Source organism: Ochlerotatus camptorhynchus, unplaced genomic scaffold, assembly GCF_037179485.1.
Source record: "Ochlerotatus camptorhynchus isolate MF236.1 unplaced genomic scaffold, CSIRO-AGI_Acam_v1.1 ptg000231l, whole genome shotgun sequence".
NCBI lineage: Eukaryota > Metazoa > Arthropoda > Insecta > Diptera > Culicidae > Ochlerotatus > Ochlerotatus camptorhynchus.
Genome location: NW_027040721.1, coordinates 179,436 through 202,302, shown reverse-complemented (window position 1 = coordinate 202,302; position 22,867 = coordinate 179,436). Strand labels below are relative to the sequence as shown.

Sequence of the window (22,867 nt, the reverse complement as noted above, 5' to 3'; positions counted from 1 at the left end):
ACGAACCCCTAATTTTATCTGTCAAACTGTCAAAAGCGAATCAAAACAAACATAGTGTAGTACTAGAATTTCGACTAGAATGGGGTACGTTAAACGATTTGCTTGGGACCAATAGGCTAGTCAAGTAGTTACCGAATTTAAAATCGTTAGTTTCCACCGGTTGGCTGTACTGCAAGTGGTTGGTGCAGCCGAATTGCATCGTAATGGACGACGAGACGTACATTAAAGCGGACGCCCAGCAGATCCCGGCCTGGCGTTTTTCGTCGGTAAGTCCCGCCTGTATGTTCCGGAGAAGTTCCAGAAGAAGAAGGTCGACAAATTTGCCAAGAAGTACTTAGTGTGGCTGGCGATTTGTGGGTGCGGCAAATTCAGCAAGCCGTACATAACGACCAGCACCATCAACGGCCAAATATGTAAAGCCAAATATGTCACGAAGGTGACACTCTGTTTTGGCCGGATCTGGCATCGTGCCATTACGCGACACCGGTGATGGAGTGGTACGAAGCCAACGATGTTGTTTTTGTGCCGAAGGTGGAAAATCCGCCAAACTCGTCAGAACTTCGCCCAATAGAAAAATTCTGGACGATTATGAAGGGCAAGCTCCAGAAAACAGGGAAGGTCTTCAAAAACAACAAGGATTTGAAGAAAGAGTGGATGAAAGTGTGTAAGAAAGATGGCGCAAGTGTTGCACAGGATTTGATGGGTAGCGTTCAGTCCAAGGTGCGGGTATTTAGCCTAGGAGAGGAGGTTGAATAAACCAATTTTGCAAAAACATAGCTAATATGTGTTTATTTATTTCCCTAAGAGATTAAAAAATATCCGACTCAAAATGAAGTTTTGGTGGTCATTTTTGTCTGTTGCTTTTTTTCGAGTACAGTCTTTAGTAAAATTTCCTCAATAATATAATTATTGTAACGGTAATAGCTCTAAAACATTGAATTCCGTAAACACAAGTGCCATACACAATGCTTGTTTTTGTTGTTAGTTTGGCGATTCACCTGTTATCAAGCTAAAATGTGTCTTAAGGGGTTACGCCTACCTGCAAACTTTCAAAAAATCGATTTTTTTATTGTCCTAATCGAAAGTATATAAAGTCAAGAATATTTCCTCAAAAGATCAAGTTGATCCGATGAAAATTGTGAAAGTTATGCGACGTACAAAAATATTCACTTATAGTGGACTAAATCCAATTTGAAACTTTAAACGCGATTATCTCGGAATCATATTTTCAAAACCGCTGCCAAAAACTTCTCGAATTGTATACATTCGATTCGTCCGATTCGTTTTGATTTCTGTTCAGAACTATTTTGTGCAGTCCACGATCGTTCGGATTTCGTCAATCATTTAATTTCGAATTTTTACAGCCGATCAAAGACAAATTTTAAGGATCAAAAATCGGCACTTCAACTTTGCAAGGCCGCCATTTTGTCAAAAACAAAAAAAAAAAAACCGAACGATCAAGGACTAGTTTAACACATGCTTTAACGATTTAGCATGGTTTTTTTTTTATTTCAGATGATTACATCACAAACCGCAGTTGGCACCGCAAAAAGCGTTTTTTAGAACTTCGTCCACGGGGAGCAGCCGTGCGGGACACCAGGACCTCGTTTTTACAGTATCGACTAATAAATGTACCATTTAATGTGTGTTCAATAAACGGCAGAAAACCGATTTTCAATATGTTGCTTCGTTTTCGAGAAAACAAAAATCCAAACTTCCGCTTTTTTTCGGTCTTGCAGGTAGGCGTAACCCCTTAAAAAGAATATCTATTATTTCAAGAGTTGATTATTTCAAATCAATTTAATTGTTTTGCCAAAATTAAAGTGTTCAGTTAAAAAAAAATCACAAAAGTTAGCATTTTTAATAAGATTTTTAATAAAAAATATCCATAAAATATAGGCAATTTTTTTGTTTCGTTATTTAAGTTTTTAACCTTTTTTGTTTAGTTTACTTACGTGCATATTTTTCCTAGAAAAAAAAAATCTTGATGTTTCCCTACATCTTTGCCTGGCTACAAAATAGTGAGTTGACAACCTCGAAATGGCGTGATACCTAGCGCCGGTCCTTACAAGTTCCTACCTCACGCTTCCACAAGTCATATGGTTATGTTCGACTACCACTGGCGCGGTAACCATAGCACGGCGATAGAGGAAATGCTTCACCTAGCCTGAACGTCTGTTCATCATGGAGGTGCGGCTCAAACAGCGTCTGACTGGCATCCAAAGACTGAATAAGAAATGCTTATCCTCGGAAGCTACACCTAAGATGTTCGGGGTATAAAACCACTGCGACCAGTAATTTGATCTATTCTGGTATACCGCGTGTCTTTATTTTAGTGCATGTCATATTACTCCATCAGTATTGAGAAATGATGAAGTATAATATTTTGATACAGTTGTCATTCTTGTCTATCCTAAGAAATCGATTCCAATTGGGTTCTTTAATTTTGAAAAATGTATCGTTTTTTATACATCATCTGAAAGAGCTTCGTTTTCGGAGCACAGCGATATTTTTTTCGAACCCACACACTTTTATCTCGATTTTTAAATCAAGATGTAAAGCAAAATAATAACTTCACTGTTTGACACTAAACTAACAAACTGACAGCTCGCTCTCATACAAAGTGACACCGAGGGGCGCTAATTTTTTGCAAATGTAATCGTACTTATTTAAAACAGTTCCAGTGTACCAAAATTGATGAAATTTTGGGGTTGGGTTCCATTTTTAATGCAGATTACGAACATGCATTTACCTCAATACCCTTAAAGAACCCAATTGAAAGTTCCCGCTATTTATACCCTTCGGAGTGTTGGAACACCCTCCAAAAGCGCGCCCCTTTGTCAGTCAAAAACGGATTCCTTAGCAACAAAATCAAGCAATGACACTGATAATGACCATGCATCAGAACCCTAGTCATAAACACATCAAACAAACATTAAAAAAAAAATTGATATCACATCAAAACGGATGCACTTCAATCATAGAGGTAACTCTAAGACCAGAAGGTCCCGAAGAAACGAGCTCAACTTTTTGGTTCAGCTCTGGTACTATCTTCGGTCCCATGCTAATCGATTCACCCCTCGAAACATAGGAAAATCCACTAACCCCTCATTTTATCTGTCAAACTTTCATAGCGAATCAAAACAAACATTGTGTAGTACTAGAATTTCGACTAGAATGGGGTACGTTAATCGTTTGCTTGGGACCAATAGGCTAGTCAAGTAGTGAGCCAATTTAAAATCGTTAGTTTCGAATTGATTGTTGCTTCAATCGTGTCGAAAATATGGTGTAATATGACTTGCCAAAAAGGACAAAATTATCATTAATACAGTGCATGAACTGACATTACGCTGCTTTTACTGCATTTGGTTTATTTTTGTGGCCATACAAATTACATGAGATTTTCGACATAACTGAAATATTAAAATTTATTTTTTGCTGTGTAGAGAACAACGAAAAAAATATTAGGAATCACTTAGATGACAAATAACTAACTCCTTTTATTCCTTCAAGCCGAGTCTTGTCACTATTAACATGTACTACGGGCGTGTCATGGGCCGCCACGGTTGTTTTGAGCACTTCCAACAACTCCTTCAAGTTTCGACGTTCAACTCGGCATGATCCGGCAAGGATGGGGGCATCACTCGCGTTAACTCCGAGCCTCCATCATTGCAGGAGATAGAAGCAGCTATTCGAAGCATGACATCGAACCAATTCATAACTTTTGCATGCGGGTTCATGGCTTAGCTAAATATTTCCCGCGAACACGGAGCCAGATGTCAGTAGTGTGCTTTGGTCAGCAATTTTATTGTTTATGCTATGGTCATTTATGTCGGTTTGTCGGTGGAATAAACGCGGACCAAACTGTGGATGTGTGAGGAACTTACGGATGTTTCCATTACATCTAATGAATCTTCTAATATGAATGGCTAGTTTTTTACAAATGATTCAACATTGCAGTCACATCTCCCACCATAAACATTGTGTCACATTTCTTGCGTCCAAGTGATCTCACAAAGATAGGAATGTAGTTAGTTTACACGCGTGTTATCGTTAGAAGCGGACATGAAAAAAATGTTGTTACAGTAATGAAACTTACCACGGACGCGCCACGTCCTGATTGTCCTGCAATACCAGGTTGTGGACTAGACGGCACACCGAAATTTTGTGCGGCATTGATGTTTGTGTTGGTTAAATGTCTGTAAAATAAGGGTTAATATTAAATGACTGGTGCTGATAAGGAGGGAATCAAAAATATTTCAAAATGATAAAATGACAAGCGATCAATCAGCCAAATGATAACGCTTTGTCAGAAACGGCAAGCAATGATGACATAATCATCTGGTTTTTTTTTTCATAAAAAACTGCCTCTGCAATAATAGATTGATCCAAACGGGGGAGGGAAGTAAAGGCGTTGGTTCTGGCCCATGTGCGTTGAATGGGTTCGATATCTTACGCAGGTGTGGAAACTGCCTTACTGCACATTCGATTGCCGTCAATGGATGGCAATCGATGTCCGTCGGTGATTGGCACTAGATTGCGGAACAGAGGCCGACGTTAAATAAAGGAATGAATAAAGATAAACGGCAGAAGAAAACGAAAAAAAATTTGCAAGCTGCTTCACGGACATACGAAGGAGTTGATACACGTAAGTAAATGGGATTTTTTTTTAGTCAGATGTCATTTCACCGTTCCGATCAAGTTATGTCATCAACCGTGTGTGTTGCAACAAAGTCTTGCAAACAATATATCGTTTTCCTTCTACCGTTCCGATCAAGCAATGATGCAGAGAGAAGTATGTAGTTCTCGCAAGCGTTTTGTCTTTATTATTTGTTGCTTTCTGTGATTCGACTCCCTGCTGCACAAGGTTGTTGCCATTTATTTGCCATATAAAAAAAATGTGAAATCATTAAAAGTTATTATGATATTTTGCACATGCTGTAAGTTACATGAAGAGGTTGTAAAGTATATGTGTTTAGCACATGAAACATGTCAATTTAACTTTCAGAGAGTCATAATTTAATGATCAGTGAATATTCACTCTTGAATGTGAAACTGACAGGATTTATATGCCAAACACATATTGTACAACCTCTTTGTAGCTTACAAGTTCAAAACACCATTATACCTCTATGGTAATACAAAAAGACATATATTGGAGATATGATGTCCTTTTCGGAGTCATCAGTTGTTGGAGGAAAATAAATGTAAGAATCAAACTTAATGTTTTAAATAATCCAATAACCAACTATTCCTTTATTCAGAAGCAGCAATTATTAGAGCATTGTGGAGCAAACAAATGCAAAACGATCAACTTAACAACAACCAGTGCAACAGGGTATAGAATTATGAATAGGTTTGCTATACATGATAGTTACTAAAAATAATAGTTTTTTGTTAATTATAATAAAGTAAAAATGCACAAATAAGTTAAATTTTATTTAAAAAAAATCCGGATGAAATAATGCAGTACCACTGTATTAAAACACATCACTTGAAACAGCATTTCATTCCCGAAACACATAATATTCACCTGAAAAGTACGATGGAAAATACATACGTACCTTTTCAGGCGCAATATTACGTGAATTTTATTAGCAGTAATAGAAACCCGACATAAAAAGACATTTTCAATGACAGATGGTTTACTGTTAAGTACTGTCAATAGAGATTTTCCCTTCTTTCAAAGATGAGCTGTTCTTTTGAGTATTTCTGTTTGTTTAAATTATTAATGAAATTTGAAACACTTATTGGCATGACATAGGAGTACGAATATTTGAATATGTTAATTAAGAAGACAATATTTCCTTCTTTATCAAACTTTTTTATTATGATATACAGAGCAAGAAATATTCCTTTCTTTGATAAAATATTCATATATTCTAAAAATCGTGTCCTTTTCCATTCCACTTATACACCGTTGGAAAAATTTGCTCATGCTGTTCACCCCTCCCTTTAGAACAAAATCAAGTTCACATCGTTAGTAAAATTACTTATCATAAATATATTGTGCATGTTTTTGCACTATTGAAGGTCATTATCATAAGATTGCTGATAAAATATAAAACATAAAAAAATGTTCTTAAAATTGATTTCGAGTCATATTAGTGCATGTAACCAGGGGTCCTATTCACCGCTCATGTTGTAGTGGAAATATTTACTTTTTGATTTGTCTATCTTTTATTGCCATTTAACGCAATATATGGTTTGTAAGTTGTTAAGGTATTAGATATTGATTAAACACTCGCCTTTGTTATTATATATTGGTAGTAATGTCTATTTTAAGTTTATTTTTGGAGTGAGCGGTGAAGGGAACCCTTGATCGTTCTTGGGTCATTCACTGCTCATATGGATGTAAACAAAAGTAAAAATGCCGATGGTTTAATATGATCAGCAGGCATCTTAAACGAGTGAACAAGTCGGTCGCATGTTTAGAACTCATTTTGAGAACTCTTTCAACAAATTTCAACTAAATCAGCGGCGAATGGAGGCCGAGGCAGCTTGCGTTTAACAGCATGAAAATGAATTCTCCCTCTAACATCTAAACAAGTGTTCCACCCCTCAGACATTTTTGCATGCCAAATGCTACTTTCGCCATATCTAATGATTCCCAAAAACATTTTTTATAGGTAAATTAATGGCAGCAACCCTGGATACTGAAAATGATTTTGACAACTTACTTATCTGTAGATGTCTGTATAACTAGGAAGTTGCTTGACGGTACCGTTTCGATATCCTTCATTAGGTTCATGATATCCATCTCGCATTCGTCCTCCATCCAATTGGGTGATTCCAGCAGCAGAGAGATATCCATTTCTTGTACCTCTCTGGGAGTGGCCAATGCCAACAATCCAGAATTCACTAGATTGAGACAGAAAGCGGAAATCTGCTCCTGGTCCTTATGGATAATACGAACGGGTTCTGGAATGTTCTGAAGATGTGTTTGCCCACCAGCAACCACTGCGGACTCGTTTCCAACGGGTGTACCGGAATCGTTGGCCGAATTAGTTATAGATCCGACCGTTGTGTCGATTAGATTAAGTGAGGGTTTCTTCTTGCCAAATACTGCTCGAATGAAGATATCCTGCACAAGCTCGATACGTACCAAGTAGTTCCACAGCCTTCGGGAGGGTGCAGCGGATGAAAGACATGGGCTAAACGGTGTGTTGGATTTCTCCAACAGTGAACGATACTTATGGATTGCGGGGCCTTTTGCTTCTGACTCGACAAAACAGCCTACAACCCGAAAACGCGATCATAATTAATGGAGTTAAATAAAAAATCATATCGAGTGGTGGATTTACCTGGAATGTAATCAACCGATGCAGGACCTCGGTTTTCTAATTCTTCTTTCAGCAGATCTTGCCACGAAGACAAGGAACGAAGAATGCCATGAATCAACGGACTGCACACCGGTAGTTCTGTGGGTACAGCATAATAGAGCAAGAGCAAATAAGATTACTGGTAGTCAGTATTTTCTCTTACCTTTATGATATGAACTAGCAAAGTGCAAAAATCTCAATAATAAAGTATTTAAAAAAACTCTTACCTTGCATTTCAATTCCTGCAACATTGATGAATGTCTGCAAGTGGTTTTGGGCAACCCTTATCAATGCCAGTCGCATAACAGACCACGAATAGGAGTTTGGATTAGAGTGCTCCGTGTTTTCACGTCGATGCTTTCTTACAGCAGCGGATACCTGACTGGCTTTTGGATCGTTGTTTAACGGGTCATTGAAAACGTCCTCGTCATCGTCGTCTTCGTCTAAATCGGATACCGCAGAATCAGCTGAATCGTAATCGTCTTCATCGGGATCACCTTCATTTTCCAGAAAAAATGATTACATTGTTAGTTGGTAGACAAAAACGGATAAATGGGGATGAATCTTACCTTTCGGAATTGGCTTTGTGAGGAAATATGCCACCATAGACATCTCAGGAGGAACGAACTGCTCGCGATAAGTAGGCTTATCCTCCTTCATGTTGGCTGGACCTTGCGGTCCAGCGAAATGCCCAAGCAGTTTCATGTTCAGTTTCACTCGCTGTTTCGTTAGTGAAGTAACCGCTCCCCAGACGCTCCCGTCGGTCACTGGGCTATCCAGGCTTTCCTGCTGGACCTGCGCTTGCACGACTTGTTGGGCAGCCTGCACATGTGACGTAGCCTTACGGAGAAGCTTTTTAACACCTCCGCCGTACAGCGTGGACCATGTGTAGTCTGTGAAATTTTGTCCAGCCAATCGATACAATATGTGACAATCGCAGGTCGTTAAAGCGTACACGAAAAGTGCCATATAGGTGGCAACGAATGATTCACACAATAGTACATTCAATCGAGGTGTGTCTTCATCCTTTTCGCGAGCAAGAAGCGCCCGGAGATTGGTTACACCTGGCCATTTGGAAGGAGGCGTACTTACAGCGAGTGGTTCGTCAGTCGAATACTTCCGTCGTCTTTGGTGTGCCGCAGCGTTTGCCATGAGATGTGTACTTTGGCAGCTTGCGTTTAGCTTAGCGATTGTTTCCATTCCAGGGCTATTACAACCTTCATTGACGGTCGATTGCTTTACGCTGAATGTATCCGAATCGCAGAGGGATTGATAGATACATGCAGATAGCGCAACCCCAAGGTCCCGCAATACAAAGATTCCATTTGGAAAAACTGTGCGTTGAGCATGTGGTGGGTTCCTCATGTCTACTATAGTTTGCAGCATATCGTGGGTATGAGATTGTAAGTAGCGCAAGGGATCTGCTATTACTGTCTTATTGCCAGCTACGCATGCACTTAACAGTGGTAGAGTAGTGGGGAATGGTAACGGACTAAGCAATTGTTGTTGAGTTTTCTCCTGTTGGAGTTCCTGCAACAGTAAAACCAGTTCCATCCGAACGGATGCTAGACCACCACCACTTGCTCCATGAAGCGAACAATAACTCAACAAGGTTCTTAAAAGCGTTTCATTTGCTTTCAACCAACGTTTCCTTCTGGCGGCCCGATGCACTTTGGCTTCAAAGTCTTGTTTCTCCTGGATTAGAATTTCATGCAAAGTCGGTTTATCATGCGGGAATTTATTCGACAACACCGGGGTGTCTCGATCTATTGCATCCGTTGTGTTATTGTCCTCAATTGCTGTATTATCCGAGTCTCCGCTGCTGTAATTACAGAGCTGCTTTAGGGCTTCAACTTCCCGCTCCAACCACACGTACAATTGGTATCGTAACTGCCCTCCATCAACTTCAAATCCAGTGGCTAATGTTGATAGTTCTTCCATAAGAATCTTCAAACATGCTATGAATTTCAACTGCTGAGCCATTATATCTAAACTTCCTTTGGAGTCCGCCTCGTTTTCGTCCGAACGTTCGGTTTTCTCTTCCACGTCAGTTTTCTTCAGCTGTATGCCTTCGTAACTATCTTCATCGTCCTCATTCTTTTCATCGTCATCCCACTCGAGTTTGAATTCATCAGCACCATTTGATACCTGAGATAAAACAGGAGCACCCCAATCGAAACAACTTGCCGGTGTGCTCCAATCTACGGTCGTCGATGAGGCTGGGGCGCTCCAATCCAAAGAATTTGATGTTTCCTTTCCGGAATCTGCTTGGCTTGTCTTGCTCCAATCAATAATTCCAGTTGTAATAGAGTTACATTGCGTTTTGGCATCATTAGGCGTTTGCGGCTGACTGGTTAAGTCCTGATCAATGACCTTCGATGGAAGTTTGCTAAGTACTTCTAAAGCAAGTGCTGGACAACCTGCCTTGAAGTGTGCATGAGCTGTTGTGAAATACAGTTGTCGTTCCAGTGGCGTAATAGAATCTTCCAGCTGGATCTGCTTGTCGGTAGTAAGGCCTGGCTTTGTTGAGGATGTTGTTTCATTTCCGTAACTGAATCCGGCTAGAACTACTTGGGCACGTTTCTTATCTTGAGCAGATGATGCGATATGCTGACGAATAAGTAAGGGATGCGTGCGTAGATATACATAAAAGTTAAAGACGTTTGGATTCGTAGCATGTGATCCTTCTGCATGACTCGCAGCGTTATCATCGTCGAATAGGGGGTGCATGCTACCAATGTTACTGTTTAGCAATGTACTAAGACTGCCAGAATAATCTTTGAGAAGCCAAAGAGCCATTGATCTTAGGAAGGGATCAGGATGAGCACGGCTAAGATCTTGATTTTCACCATTTTTATCGCATCCTAAAACTTCTTCATACAGCAGTCTCTTGAAGCTTGGTGGAGTAGCATCGTGTTCTCCTTCGTACAAACGTGTGATAACGAGCGCTAGCTGTAAATCCTGTAATTTGGTCAAACAGACCTCTAAGGCGTCATTTAATGAATTCGCGAGTAAGAAGAACGCTACTGCATGTTCGAAACGTTGTTTACCCAAAAGAGCGAACGCATTTTTCAGAGCAGCCTTGCGCCAACGATTATCATTGAAATTATTAGCAAAGAAAGCAGTCATTTTATCATCTCTCTGCGATCTGTACAATCCCCAAACGACAGACTTCTTTTTCATTGCCATGTAGTACAACGCAGCATCCAGAGGATCTTGGTTCGCTTGGAAGGAGGCCTTCGCCAAGCGATCGATACATGGTCTCAAAAGACTATTATTCTTCAACCACCAACCAACACCTAATTCTTTCAACACACTCCACTTTGGTTGACCTTTCGCATACGAAGGAATGAAATTTAACAACTCTTCTTCGCTTTCGGAGTGGAAAGCCCAAACTATGTTGGCGGTTCCAACTCCCTGTTTCTGGAACGATTGTCTTTGAGCGATCGGTAAACAACGGAGTAGGTAGTTGTAGTGTTTCATGGCAAGCAAAAATCTCAAACCACGGTCGTCTAAAGAGTCCGTTGAAACGCTCTCGGTATTTGGAACCCCTGTCAAGTTTTCCTTGGCGATCGCAGTCTTGGCAGCATCAATTGCAAATCTTTCTGCAAAATCCGTATTGCACGTAGATACTGTGTCCGCAAGCGCTAGAAGGTGCATCTGGTCAAGTGATGAAAGACCCGGTAGGTGAGTGTGAGTTAATAAGCGGGAAAGCAGTTGACCTTGTCTTGGGCCGAAATGCGACAGATAGTGTCTTTCCGGAAGCGAAGAACGTCGATCGGTAATACGGCTGACATCTGGTTCATCTTCCAGTAGATCATCAAGCGATTCGTCGACCACGTTGCTCTCGAACAGTTCATTGTAGTCCTGCAATTTAGACATGTTCACATCTAGTACTGTAAACGGGGATGGAAAGTATCAAAAACCTTTATTTCTTCGCTCTGCTGTGTAGGTAATCCGACGGTTTCTTTGTCAGCCGCCAGTAGGGTCCACAGCGGTAATGGAGGAATCGACGTTATTTCGGCATAATCCAAAGTCAATTCCTCAGGAATCTGTCAATGTAAATTAGTGGATTAATATCGAATGCTTTTCTTTATCAATATGCTATTTTACACAGTGCAACACTTCAGTTTAAGAACAATCTCTGTACCTACTCTGCAGATAGTAGAAAGAAAGAAACTTTAGGGAATGTTCATAATCTACGTGGATGCGATTGGGGCCTCCCTTAGCTCAGTCGGTAAAGGCGCGGTTATAAGCCAAAAGCATATTGGAGACGGCTGGATTCGATTCCCGGTCTCGTCTAGGCATTTCTCGACATCGACTTCCCTGGGCATAAATTATGATTGTACTTGCCACACAATAATATTAATGCAAAAATGGTACAGGCCTCCCGCATAAATGCGAACCATTACTTGACCTTATAAAAATTGTTTATAATTTCTGCTAAACTTTAACTGAAATGGTTATGGAACTTCATATGAACGTTTATGTGAGTTAGAAAACCCTCAATTAATAACTGTTGAAGTGCTCAGAGAACTCAAAGTTGATAGCTGGCGTAAAGTCAGCTGGGGACGTAATAAACCACAAAGAAGAAGTTGTGGATGCGTCAGAATGAGCTTTTCGTACATCAAATTTCGATCAATAAGTGGTCAAATTATGCAAGAATGATTTATTTTAAATCTGCATCTTTGTCACTTCTAAAGTCTCCCAAGAGCTCATTGCCATTTATGACTGATCTATCATGTGCTATCATGATGCTGCCCACAAATCCGGATTGTTTGCGTTACGTTATTTGTGTACCGCACCAAAGCGATGTGAAATACACATGTATTTTTCTTCTTCTTATTCTTCTTCTCATTTTGGTTTATGAGTTTTTATAGTGTTATTTAGTTTAAGGAAATAAATTTGGCTATTTTCGGTAATTTCTATAGTCAGAATTAAGTAATAATGCTTCATATTGTTGTATTAATTTAAAATTGTGTAATTTGTTCTAGTTTGAGAATATTTTAAGCAATCAAATATAATATGGTTGGTATCCTCTTTTACCCCACTTGTGTCACATTTGTCGTCTCTAACCATGTTCCCTGAATATAATGTTTCGTTAGGTAGTGTGTAAAAATTTCTTAGTCTACCTTCCTGTGACTATTTCGTGTGTGTATAAATTATATTTGTCAACCCATGGTTTAAGTTTCAGATCTTTTAATAAATTGTAGTGTAATTTGTCTTTCTGTGATGAGAGTATAGTGTATATATCTTCTATATCTTCTATAGTTTCGTGTTTTGCTAAATTGAGAGAGTCTCCCAATGGTATTTTTGAATTTATACTTTGAGTAAATTGACATCCTTCTTTTGCTAGTAGGAGGAGGAGGGGCATAGTGAACAGTTGGGGCAGAGTTAGCATCCAGCAGTTTGGCTCTGGATCTCCAGGTGCATGAAACAAATCAACTGGTAGTAGGTTCAATATCATTATGATATTGATCCTACCTCCAACAAATTTCTTCCGAACGGCCGGAAGTCCAAGCTGTTGCACGGGATGCTCACTATGCCCCTCTTACCCCTAAGTCTGCTTTCTCATTTCCTAAGATTCCTTTATGTCCTGGGACCCACTGTAGTTTTATCGTTTTATTTGTTGTCTTTAGTTTTGTGATGATATTGTGAATTAAAAATTATCGTTCAGGTTTTTATTATTTATGCTAATTAATGCTGATTTTGATTCAGTGCACATAAAAATTGGTTTTCGATTTTAGTGTTTATGATGTCCAGAGCCATGTTTATAGCCATTAATTCTACATTCATAATCGATAGTTCCTTACTGACTTTGCATTTATTTTTTTCGTTATTATTCTCGATCCATAATCCTATTCCACATGATTCTTTTGTTTTCGATACATCTGTATATATTTTATAAAAATTATCACGTGTTTCGTTTAAAAAGTTTATGAAAATGGTTTTTATTGTATCATTATTCATATCGGATGTTTGTTTTAATGTTTTCATTAATAATTTTTTTATGTTGTTTGTGTTGAGTTGTGTGTTAAAATGTAATTATTTTCATATATCGTGTGTTCCAAAAAAGTGTAATGCTTAGGAAGTTCATCTAGTTCTAAGAATTTATGTGTTATGTTAACTAACGGTTTATTATGGGTAAATGTTTTTATTGCTTCTTTCTTTGCAAACCATTTTGCCCTACATTGAATTGGGATTTCCCCTGATTCCGCGTACAATACATTATAGGTGTTGATTTCAGAAGATGTAAGCAAGTTCTAAGTGAGGCATTGATTAATTGAGTTTTTTTCATTAAGTTTGTCTTTGTTGTTCCCCCATATATTGTTATTCCATAGTCTGTTTCCAACCAAGCAACTATTTTTCTTGGTATTTTAAGATTGTCTAGTTGTGTTAATAATATGTTTATGTCTACCGAATCAAAAGCTTTTGTGAGATCTTAAAAAATTGTACCTATGACATGTTTCGAGCGGTTTACTTCTGTTATTGCGGAGTTAATATAATTAATACAATTAATTGCCGAGTAGCTTGCTCTAAAACCAAATGAAAGTTTGGGTATTAGTTAGTTTTCCTCTATAAAGGAGTTAATTTTTTTTTTAACTTCTAAGTTTATTATCTTTAAATTTATATTGATAAGTCTATAAGATGTTTCTAATGTTTTATCTTTACCCGGTGCGTATAAATCAATCCGATTTTATTTGTTTTAAGAAATAATATGACAATTTAGCAGCAGACGTATCCTTTTTCCCTTTTATTATTTTAATCATATTTTCAATGTTTAATGATTGTACATATTTTTCTTGTTCTACGTTGTAAATGTAAATTTGCAAATTTGTATTATTTTCTTGTTTGATGTTGATGTTTAATTCTAAAAAAATATTTGCTAGGGTTTTATTATTAAATAGTTCTATATTATCTTTATTTTTGTAGTTACCACTAACACATCTTACTATTTTCCACTTTTTATCGATAGTCGTATTTTCATTGATTTCCTGGAACATATTGCTTCTGTACTGCATTACTTATTTCTTAAGTGCCAGTGCCACTTTAAAATTTATTTCTGCTTTTTTAAATTCATGTTTGTTTTCTTGATTGTTTTGTCTGAATTTTGTAAAGTTTTTTATGTTTTCGTTCCAGTAAGGTAGGGGAAATGACGACTTCGGCATGACAGACTATTTTCGGCAACCAAAATTGAAACACTATTTTCACTGGATTTTCTAACGAAAAAACTTCGCTGAATGCATGCAAACGATTCTTTATGCTTTCAGCTTCAATTTGACTATATTTTTACCACTGAGAAAAAGCAATCTTGCAGGGTTTTCTTGAAATGAAACACACGCACTACAAATTGTAGCTGATTTCGAGTTGCCGATAATAGAACAGCAGATTTACATGCAGTTCAAATGAAACGGTTGCCGCAGAAAAACTGGTTGCCGACAATACTCGCCCTCACTAGAGAAGATTGGAGCGTTTCAAAATAGTTTTTGACAATTCTTTCGACTGAAATTGTTAGAGCAGCTGGCAGCAAAAGATTGTAAACGAACCAATACTGCATATGTGTGCGTTCCATAGAGAAAAAGGCTATAGAAAGAAGGTCACTGCTTAGGTTGCCGAGAATACGTAAATTCCCCTATATTTTTTTCTTGCTTTTTGAGTTTAGCTACCTATACTTGTTTTAATGCTTCGTTAATTCCTCTATTCAAATTATTTATATTTTTATGAGATTTTGGATTAATTTGATTTATATTATGAATTGCTTTTCCTTTGTTAATTATTGTTTTTGGAATATTATTATCAAATTTATTGAATGCGTTTATTACAATTGATATTCCTGTACCACCGTAACCGTCTATTCTACAGCTTTTAACCAAGCTGTAATTTATAAATTTTTATTTTTCGTCTGGCTTAAACCAAGTTTCTTGAAGTAGGAATATGGGAATATTTTTGCTTTTTAGGTATGTTTTAATTGTTTATCTTTTATGGAGAGGTCTTAAACTTTGAATGTTTAATTGGGATATATTTGAGTGTTCTAAATAGGATTGATAGGATGACATTACTTTGAAGTAAAAGATTTATTATGTTTTATGTTGTTTATTTGTTAGACTTGATAAGTTTTGTATCATTGAACCAATCTCGATCGATGCTGTATGGTTGTCGGTTTTTTTATCCGTGATTTTGGAAAAGATGTTTTATAGTTGTATTGTTAGGTTTTGTTTTTGTGTGGTTTGTAGTTTTTCAGCTTCTGCACGGATAGAAATCCCCTTATACCTTTTGGCAAATTTCCATTGCTGATTATTCATAAATTGTATAAGTCAACTAATAAGCAGACGCCTTGCAAAAAGTTAATAAAGATCATGTGTCAAATGAAATGTATAAGCGGTCACACATACCTTCTATGCATTCTAATAGGACCTATGTGGTTTGTCTTATGGAATGTATAAGGCTGATGTTTTGGCAAAAATGTATAAGTGAAACGCATGAATCAAATAATTGATTTTCGTTTCGTGTTCTGACCTATTCAGGGATTATTTCAACTGTTGGATAAGTATTTTTTTTATTATTTCCGGTTTAGAATTGTCTGTTTGATTTGGTGTGTTATTTTGTGTCAGATTTTACACATTTTGTTTGTAATCGATTTTCGTCTTGTTCGAGTTATTTACATGTCTGAACTCTCTGTTTGACGTTCCATTTAAGGGAAATCAACGGTGGACTCCAGAAGAGCATAGCTGTTCTTAGTGCTAATTTCAGGCTTTGGATATAGTTGTTCTGCTTCTTGATATGTCATTCACATGTTCCATTCTTATGCGTTCTGGGCAATCCTTGCTAGTCGGTCACAGTTCCTACATTTTCGCCTGTTCGTTTTCTGACATTCTGTGTGATATTCTGTTTCGTATTTCCCACATTTAATGCATGTCGTCTTACTTTTACATGCTGCGTTTTTGTGACCTAACCTCCAACACTTTGTGCAAATTCTGACAGGATAAATGTAAATTTCTGGTTTCGCATTTTTTTTCACAGATCTCGTACCGATTAGTCCCGATCGTGCGTCTTTCGGATCTTTCCGTCGTTTTATTTTTTCTACTCTGATGATTTTTTGTTTCACTTACTGCATTTTGATAGATTTCTCGCTCTGTGATTGACGTAGGTATGTTTTTAATGATTCCCGTAGTTTCGAGTAACATTTTTGGAATGAAAGCTTTGTAGTTATTGTTTTTTAATGTTTGTGTTGAATTGAGGATTTTTTCTGTGTCTTTTGGTTTTTTGTATGCAAGTTTATATCTGTATTGTCCTGCGCGGTTCAGTTCGGTGAATTGGTCAAGTTTTATTTCATGTAAAAAATTACCCACTTCCATGGGTTCTAGCAAGTTTTCACCGAGATGGGTTCAAAGAATACTACATTGTGTTGGTCGTTTTTAACCCAGTTATGTGGTTCTGGTTGATTTTTATTGTTGTTTTTTTCTGTTGGTTTTGTGTCTGTGTTATTTTTGCTTGTGCTTGGTGTTTGTGAGTTGATTGTAGTGTTAAAAGTTAGCGTTTGATTTGGTGTAATTGTTTCTGATTGTTGTTGTGATTATTTTGTTTTTTTTTAATTGTTTGTTGTTTTTGTCTTTGTTTTCCGTATGTTTGTCTCGTATTTTTCTTGTTCTTTGTTCGTCTGTGTTCTTTTTCATTTCGTCTTCCGTAAATCTCTCAAAGAGGTCATTGTCAGATAGGGGCAACGATATCTCCAACCATTCCTTACTTTTGTCTAGTGGTAAGTTGGGACCTTCTTCCCGTGTGTCTTTTATTGGAATATAAATTTGTCATTCATTTCTACTCGGGATATGAGATCCCAATAATCAGAAGAGAGGGAGAACGAATTCTCTCACCACACAATTAGGCATAGGCAAATGAAATAGACCGCGTGGATTGTAAAGTTATATATATATCGCTAGAATAGATGGGACAGTGAAATGTATAAGATCAATAAGGAATACAGTGAATTTATCCTCATTTTGTATCAGCAAACGGTTGACGGAATAAAGACTGCGTAAGGCAATTTATTCACAGAAACTACTTTTTGAAAGCTGATCCGAAACTGGAAGAAGTCGTTTCCTTTTCAGGTTGAGAACATTCTTGGTGAGTATACTGGTTATGATAGTGGTGACGACCCCATTGGTTTCTCACTACATAATCAGAAAGCTGCTGTTTCTGCCAACAGGTTATGGGCCCAGACGAGTTGACGTTTAGGAGTTAGTTTATAGAATTGTTCAGACGGAGGCCTTCTCTCTGTGGAACAATTTCTAGGGTTTGCTCAGTCGGAGACCTTCTTTTCTGAGGAGCAAACATAGGGATTATTTGAGAAAAGTTTTGCTCAGACGGAGACCATTTTTCTGTGGAGCAAACTTTGATCAAAAGATTATCGACTAGACTATTTTAGACGGCCTTCTTCTTTTTTTTATTATTATTGCAAATATGGAAAACCGTCTCAAGCGAGTGGTTATTCCAATGTTTAGAGGGGACGAAAAGACATTCCCGTTCTGGAAGAAAAGAATGGAGCAACATTTTAAATATGAAGGTTTGTTGCACACTCTCGACAAAACTCCTGAAGAAGAAGATTATTTCCATGCGATCGCCGGGGCTACCGCCGAACAAGAGAATGCGAGGAAAGCCGCATTACAAAAACGGCTTAAAGAAGAGGATACAGCAGTTAATGAGCTGTGGCTTGCATTGGATGATGAGCCAATGGGGCATGTTATACATTATAACTATGCTAAGGAAATTATGACTCGATTAGGGGAAATTTTTCAAAAACATGGGCCGATGGCTATGATTGGACTCCGGGCGAAATTATATTCGTTAAAATCCCAAAAATTTAACTCTTTGAAGCAACTCTTTGCAGCTCACCAACAAATTGTTAGGGAAATTGAGAGTATGGGGGAGACTATTGGAGGGGTCGAAAAATTAAATACTTTGCTCGTTGCTATACCGCAGGAATTCCAAAATTTGATTGGTGCCCTCTCTGTGTTGAGGAAGGACGACTTGGAATTGATGTCACTGGAGCAAGTCCAGCGGGTATTTTTGGACGCCGAAGAAAATAAGGGCAAGCGAAACGATTCGGGACCATCACAGGTGGCCATGTACGCACCCCAGCAACAACCCCAGCATCGACCAGATCATCGACCCGATCAGCGATACGAACAGAGACGCCAGCAAAGTTCGGTGAGATGCTTTGAATGTGGTCGGTACGGACACAAGAAACGTAATTGTCGCGAAGCACGCCGCAAGAAGGAAGCCGAAAGGACGGAATTTAGGAACCACCCGGGAGGACAACGTCGTGATGTGGCTATGGTCACGCGACAGAATGGCGCGTTCAGAGTACGGATACCGTTGGAGATACTATCCGAGGATTCCGTTCGTGATTATAAAATAGCGAAGATGCATCTCACCAAGATGCCGGTGCCATCCGGTGGGGTAACCTTGCTGGATTCAGGAGCTACGAAACATATGTTTCATGACATCGGAATGTTCAATGATTTGTGGGACGCCGTGGCTGCCATTCAAACGGCCAAAAAGGGAGAGATGTTGAGATCTGAAAAGTCCGGAAATGTGAACATAGGAACAAATAAAAATTTCAATGTTACACTGTATAATGCTCTTTATGTTCCTGATCTGAGTTACAATATTGTTTCTGTTTCAAGAATCGAGTCTTCTGGGAAGTCAGTTGTATTCAGAAATGGTGGAGTGGAAATTTTCGATGAAAAAGGAATGTTGATTCTTACGGGAGAAAGAGTTGACGGTTTGTATATCTTGAACGTTAAGTTTGATGGAAATTCAGATAAAGTATTTTCTGGCAAGGTATTAAAAGATCATGAGTTGTGGCATGTTCGGTTCGGTCATTTGGGAGCACAGAATTTATTTAAACTGATGAAGGACAAAATGGTAGAGAGGTTGAATATTGAACTATCTTCCATGTCTGGTTCCCCATTGACATGCAAATCATGCATTTATGGAAGACAAACCAGAGAAGCTTTTGATAATTCGCCTAAGATCCGATCTAGTAGACCACTAGAGCTAATTCACTCTGATGTTTGTGGTCAGCTACCAGAAGATACACATGACGGATACAGATACTTTGTAACGTTCATTGATGATTATACACATTTTGTAGTTGTATATTTAATCCGCTATAAGAGCGAAGTCTTGGAAAAATTTCGGGAATATGAGGCTATGGTAACTTCACATTTTTCTCTTCGAATTTCGAGGTTGCGAACAGATAATGGTGGGGAGTATTTCAGCGGAGATTTTGTGACGTTCTGTCGAGATAAAGGGATTCAGATGACACCCACTGTTCCGTATACACCACAACAAAATGGTGTCAGCGAAAGGATGAACCGGACCTTAATGGATAAAGTGAGAACAATTCTTCATGAGAGTAATTGTCCGTCAATGTTTTGGGGAGAGGCATTATATGCCTCAACATATGTATTAAACCGTAGTCCTACAAGTGCATTGAACGTTTCAAAAACGCCCTTTGAAATGTGGTTTGGGGTAAAACCTGACGTAAGCAAACTTAGAGTGTTTGGTTGTATTGCCTATGTACACGTGAATAAGGAATACCGTACAAAGTTGGACAAGAGAAGCAAGTCTCTTTGTATGATGGGGTATGCACCAAACGGGTACAGACTATGGGATGAAGATATACGAAAGGTTATAATTTCAAGAGATGTAAAATTTGATGAACATAGTTTTTATTTCACAAAAATTAAAGAAACATCCGAAGAAGAACCGATTTTCTGTGAGGTAGAAAGAAGACCTGAACCTGAAATTTTTGAAGTAGAGAATCATTCCATATCTGATGAAAACAGTGACGATGAGTTCATGAGTGGGGAAGAAGTAGTTGAGGATGAATATAATCCTGAAGAAGGAAATCGTCCTAAAAGAACTGTTAACGCCCCTGCGTGGCTAAATGATTTTGAAACTGTTTTTCTATCTTTGAGCGGTTCAGGTGAAATTCCACAGAATATTGATGAATTACGTAAACGGAGTGATTGGGGTCAATGGAAGCAAGCCATTGATGAAGAATTAAACGCCTTGAAGGAAAACAACACATGGTCATTAATCAACGAGCTACCGGACAGAAAAAAGGCTATTAATTCCATGTGGGTGTTTAGTATCAAGGAAGAAGGAGAGTCCATTCGATATAAAGCAAGGTTAGTAGCGAAGGGGTGTTCGCAACGTCCAGGTGTTGACTACTGTGAAACCTTTGCTCCAGTGGCAAAGATGACAACTGTAAGGACGATGCTTTCGATTGCAGTAAAGAAAGATTGGTTAATACATCAAATGGATGTCAAAACTGCATTTCTCAACGGAACACTGAACGAAGAGATTTATATGAAACTTCCTCGAGATGAGAATGGAAACATTAAGACATGTAAGTTGAATAAAAGTCTCTATGGGTTGAAGCAAGCCGGTAGGAGCTGGAATCAACACTTTGATAAAATAATGTCACAATTAGGGTTTCAGAGGCTGAATTGCGACACATGTCTTTATAATTGCTCTAAAAAGGGTCTTTTTATCATCTTGTACGTAGATGATATATTGATTTTTGGAACTAACATATCTGCTATCAATTGGATTAAGGAAATGCTATCGAACCATTTCAAGATGAAGGATTTAGGGGAAGTTAAAAGTTTCCTGGGTTTAGATATTACCAGAAATCTTGAGAGAGGTACATTAGAGCTGTCTCAGCAATCCTATATTGAGAAGATTTTGAATATATTTGGTATGATGGACTGTAAGTCGATGGCTACACCTATGGATGCGAACTATAAATGGGTAAGATCTGAAAAATGTACTGATAAACCATTTAAGCAATTGTTGGGATGCTTACAGTACTTGACACTAATGTCAAGACCTGACATAACTATTGCTGTGAGTATTTTGAGTCAATTTCAGAGCATGCCAGGAGATGATCATTGGGCAGGATTGAAGAGGATCCTTCGATACCTTCAAGGAACGAAATCGCGACGCTTGGTTTACTACCGTGAGAAGGATGACGAGCCATTAAAGGGATACGCGGATGCGGACTTCGCAAACGATATTGAAGAGAGAAAGTCAAATTCCGGAAACGCTTTTCTGGTTTATGGCAACATCGTGTCCTGGAAGAGCAAGCGGCAGCACATTGTGACGCTATCATCAACAGAAGCGGAACTGGTTTCATTATGTGACGCTTCTAAGGAAGGTGTATGGATATCGTGTATGCTGCGGGAGATGGGAATCTCGTTCACTCCATTCACCATATACGAGGACAACATTCCCTGCATTCGAATATCGGAGGAACCTAGAGAGCATCAGCGAACAAAACATATTGATGTGCGGTATATGTTCATTAGAAACTTGATTAATGAGAAGAAAATTAAATTGGAATATATTAAGAGTGAAGATCAGATTGCAGATGTATTTACAAAACCCCTATTAAAATCAAGATTTTATAAAATGTGCGAATTGTTAGGAATGATAAATTGAAGGGAAGTATTGGAATATAAATTTGTCATTCATTTCTACTCGGGATATGAGATCCCAATAATCAGAAGAGAGGGAGAACGAATTCTCTCACCACACAATTAGGCATAGGCAAATGAAATAGACCGCGTGGATTGTAAAGTTATATATATATCGCTAGAATAGATGGGACAGTGAAATGTATAAGATCAATAAGGAATACAGTGAATTTATCCTCATTTTGTATCAGCAAACGGTTGACGGAATAAAGACTGCGTAAGGCAATTTATTCACAGAAACTACTTTTTGAAAGCTGATCCGAAACTGGAAGAAGTCGTTTCCTTTTCAGGTTGAGAACATTCTTGGTGAGTATACTGGTTATGATAGTGGTGACGACCCCATTGGTTTCTCACTACATAATCAGAAAGCTGCTGTTTCTGCCAACATCTTTCATACTTGGTTTTACCCAACCATGAAATCTGAACCTAACTCCAAAGATTACCTACTTTTTCTCTTTTTTTACTATTTATACCTTGAAAAGTAACTATCACTAATAAGAATATCACTCTATTCAATGTTTACAAGTATTTACACTATGAACAAACTGTTAATTTATCGGATTTAAAAGAAAATAAAGAAATTTTTTATCAATCAAAACGCACGCGGTTTGCAAAATTCGCTTCACTACACTTGACGCACTATATTGCTTGGTTTGTGTGGTCCGCTCTTAACGACGGTTTCAGGATGGATTTTTTTTTTCCATTACGTGATTTTTTTTTAGTGTAGAACGTCCCTAAAGTGCTTAATGACGTATTCGGGGTATCATACAACCCATTTGTGGAATAGTTTTACCATTTTGGTTATCGTTTTTTTATGTTATTTGTTTATTATTTGGAGTATTTGGGAACTTCACCCTATTAATCAAATAGTCGGATTTCTTAGACAGAGCATAAATAAGACCCTATTTTCTCGAGGTTCTAGGTCATGTGGTAATTTTGGCTAAGAAAGGCGGTTTTATAAAATAAACATTCCATAACTTTTATAAAATAAACATTCCT

The 22,867-nt window shown here is 38.1% G+C and overlaps 1 protein-coding gene across 3 annotated transcripts in view; it reads right to left on the bottom strand.

Moving 5' to 3' along the window:
- The window catches only part of Rbcn-3A (Rabconnectin-3A), a 52,495-nt gene that overhangs the window by 5,599 nt on the left and 24,029 nt on the right, over positions 1-22,867 (bottom strand). For all 3 annotated transcript variants that reach the window (XM_065225552.1, XM_065225553.1, XM_065225554.1), the window contains 6 exons: positions 11,249-11,374; positions 7,892-11,189; positions 7,550-7,819; positions 7,305-7,421; positions 6,681-7,236; positions 4,100-4,199 (listed from right to left, as the gene is read on the bottom strand). In XM_065225552.1, the coding sequence (XP_065081624.1) occupies positions 4,100-4,199; positions 6,681-7,236; positions 7,305-7,421; positions 7,550-7,819; positions 7,892-11,189; positions 11,249-11,374 (4,467 nt within the window). The remainder of the gene's footprint in view (positions 1-4,099; positions 4,200-6,680; positions 7,237-7,304; positions 7,422-7,549; positions 7,820-7,891; positions 11,190-11,248; positions 11,375-22,867) is intronic.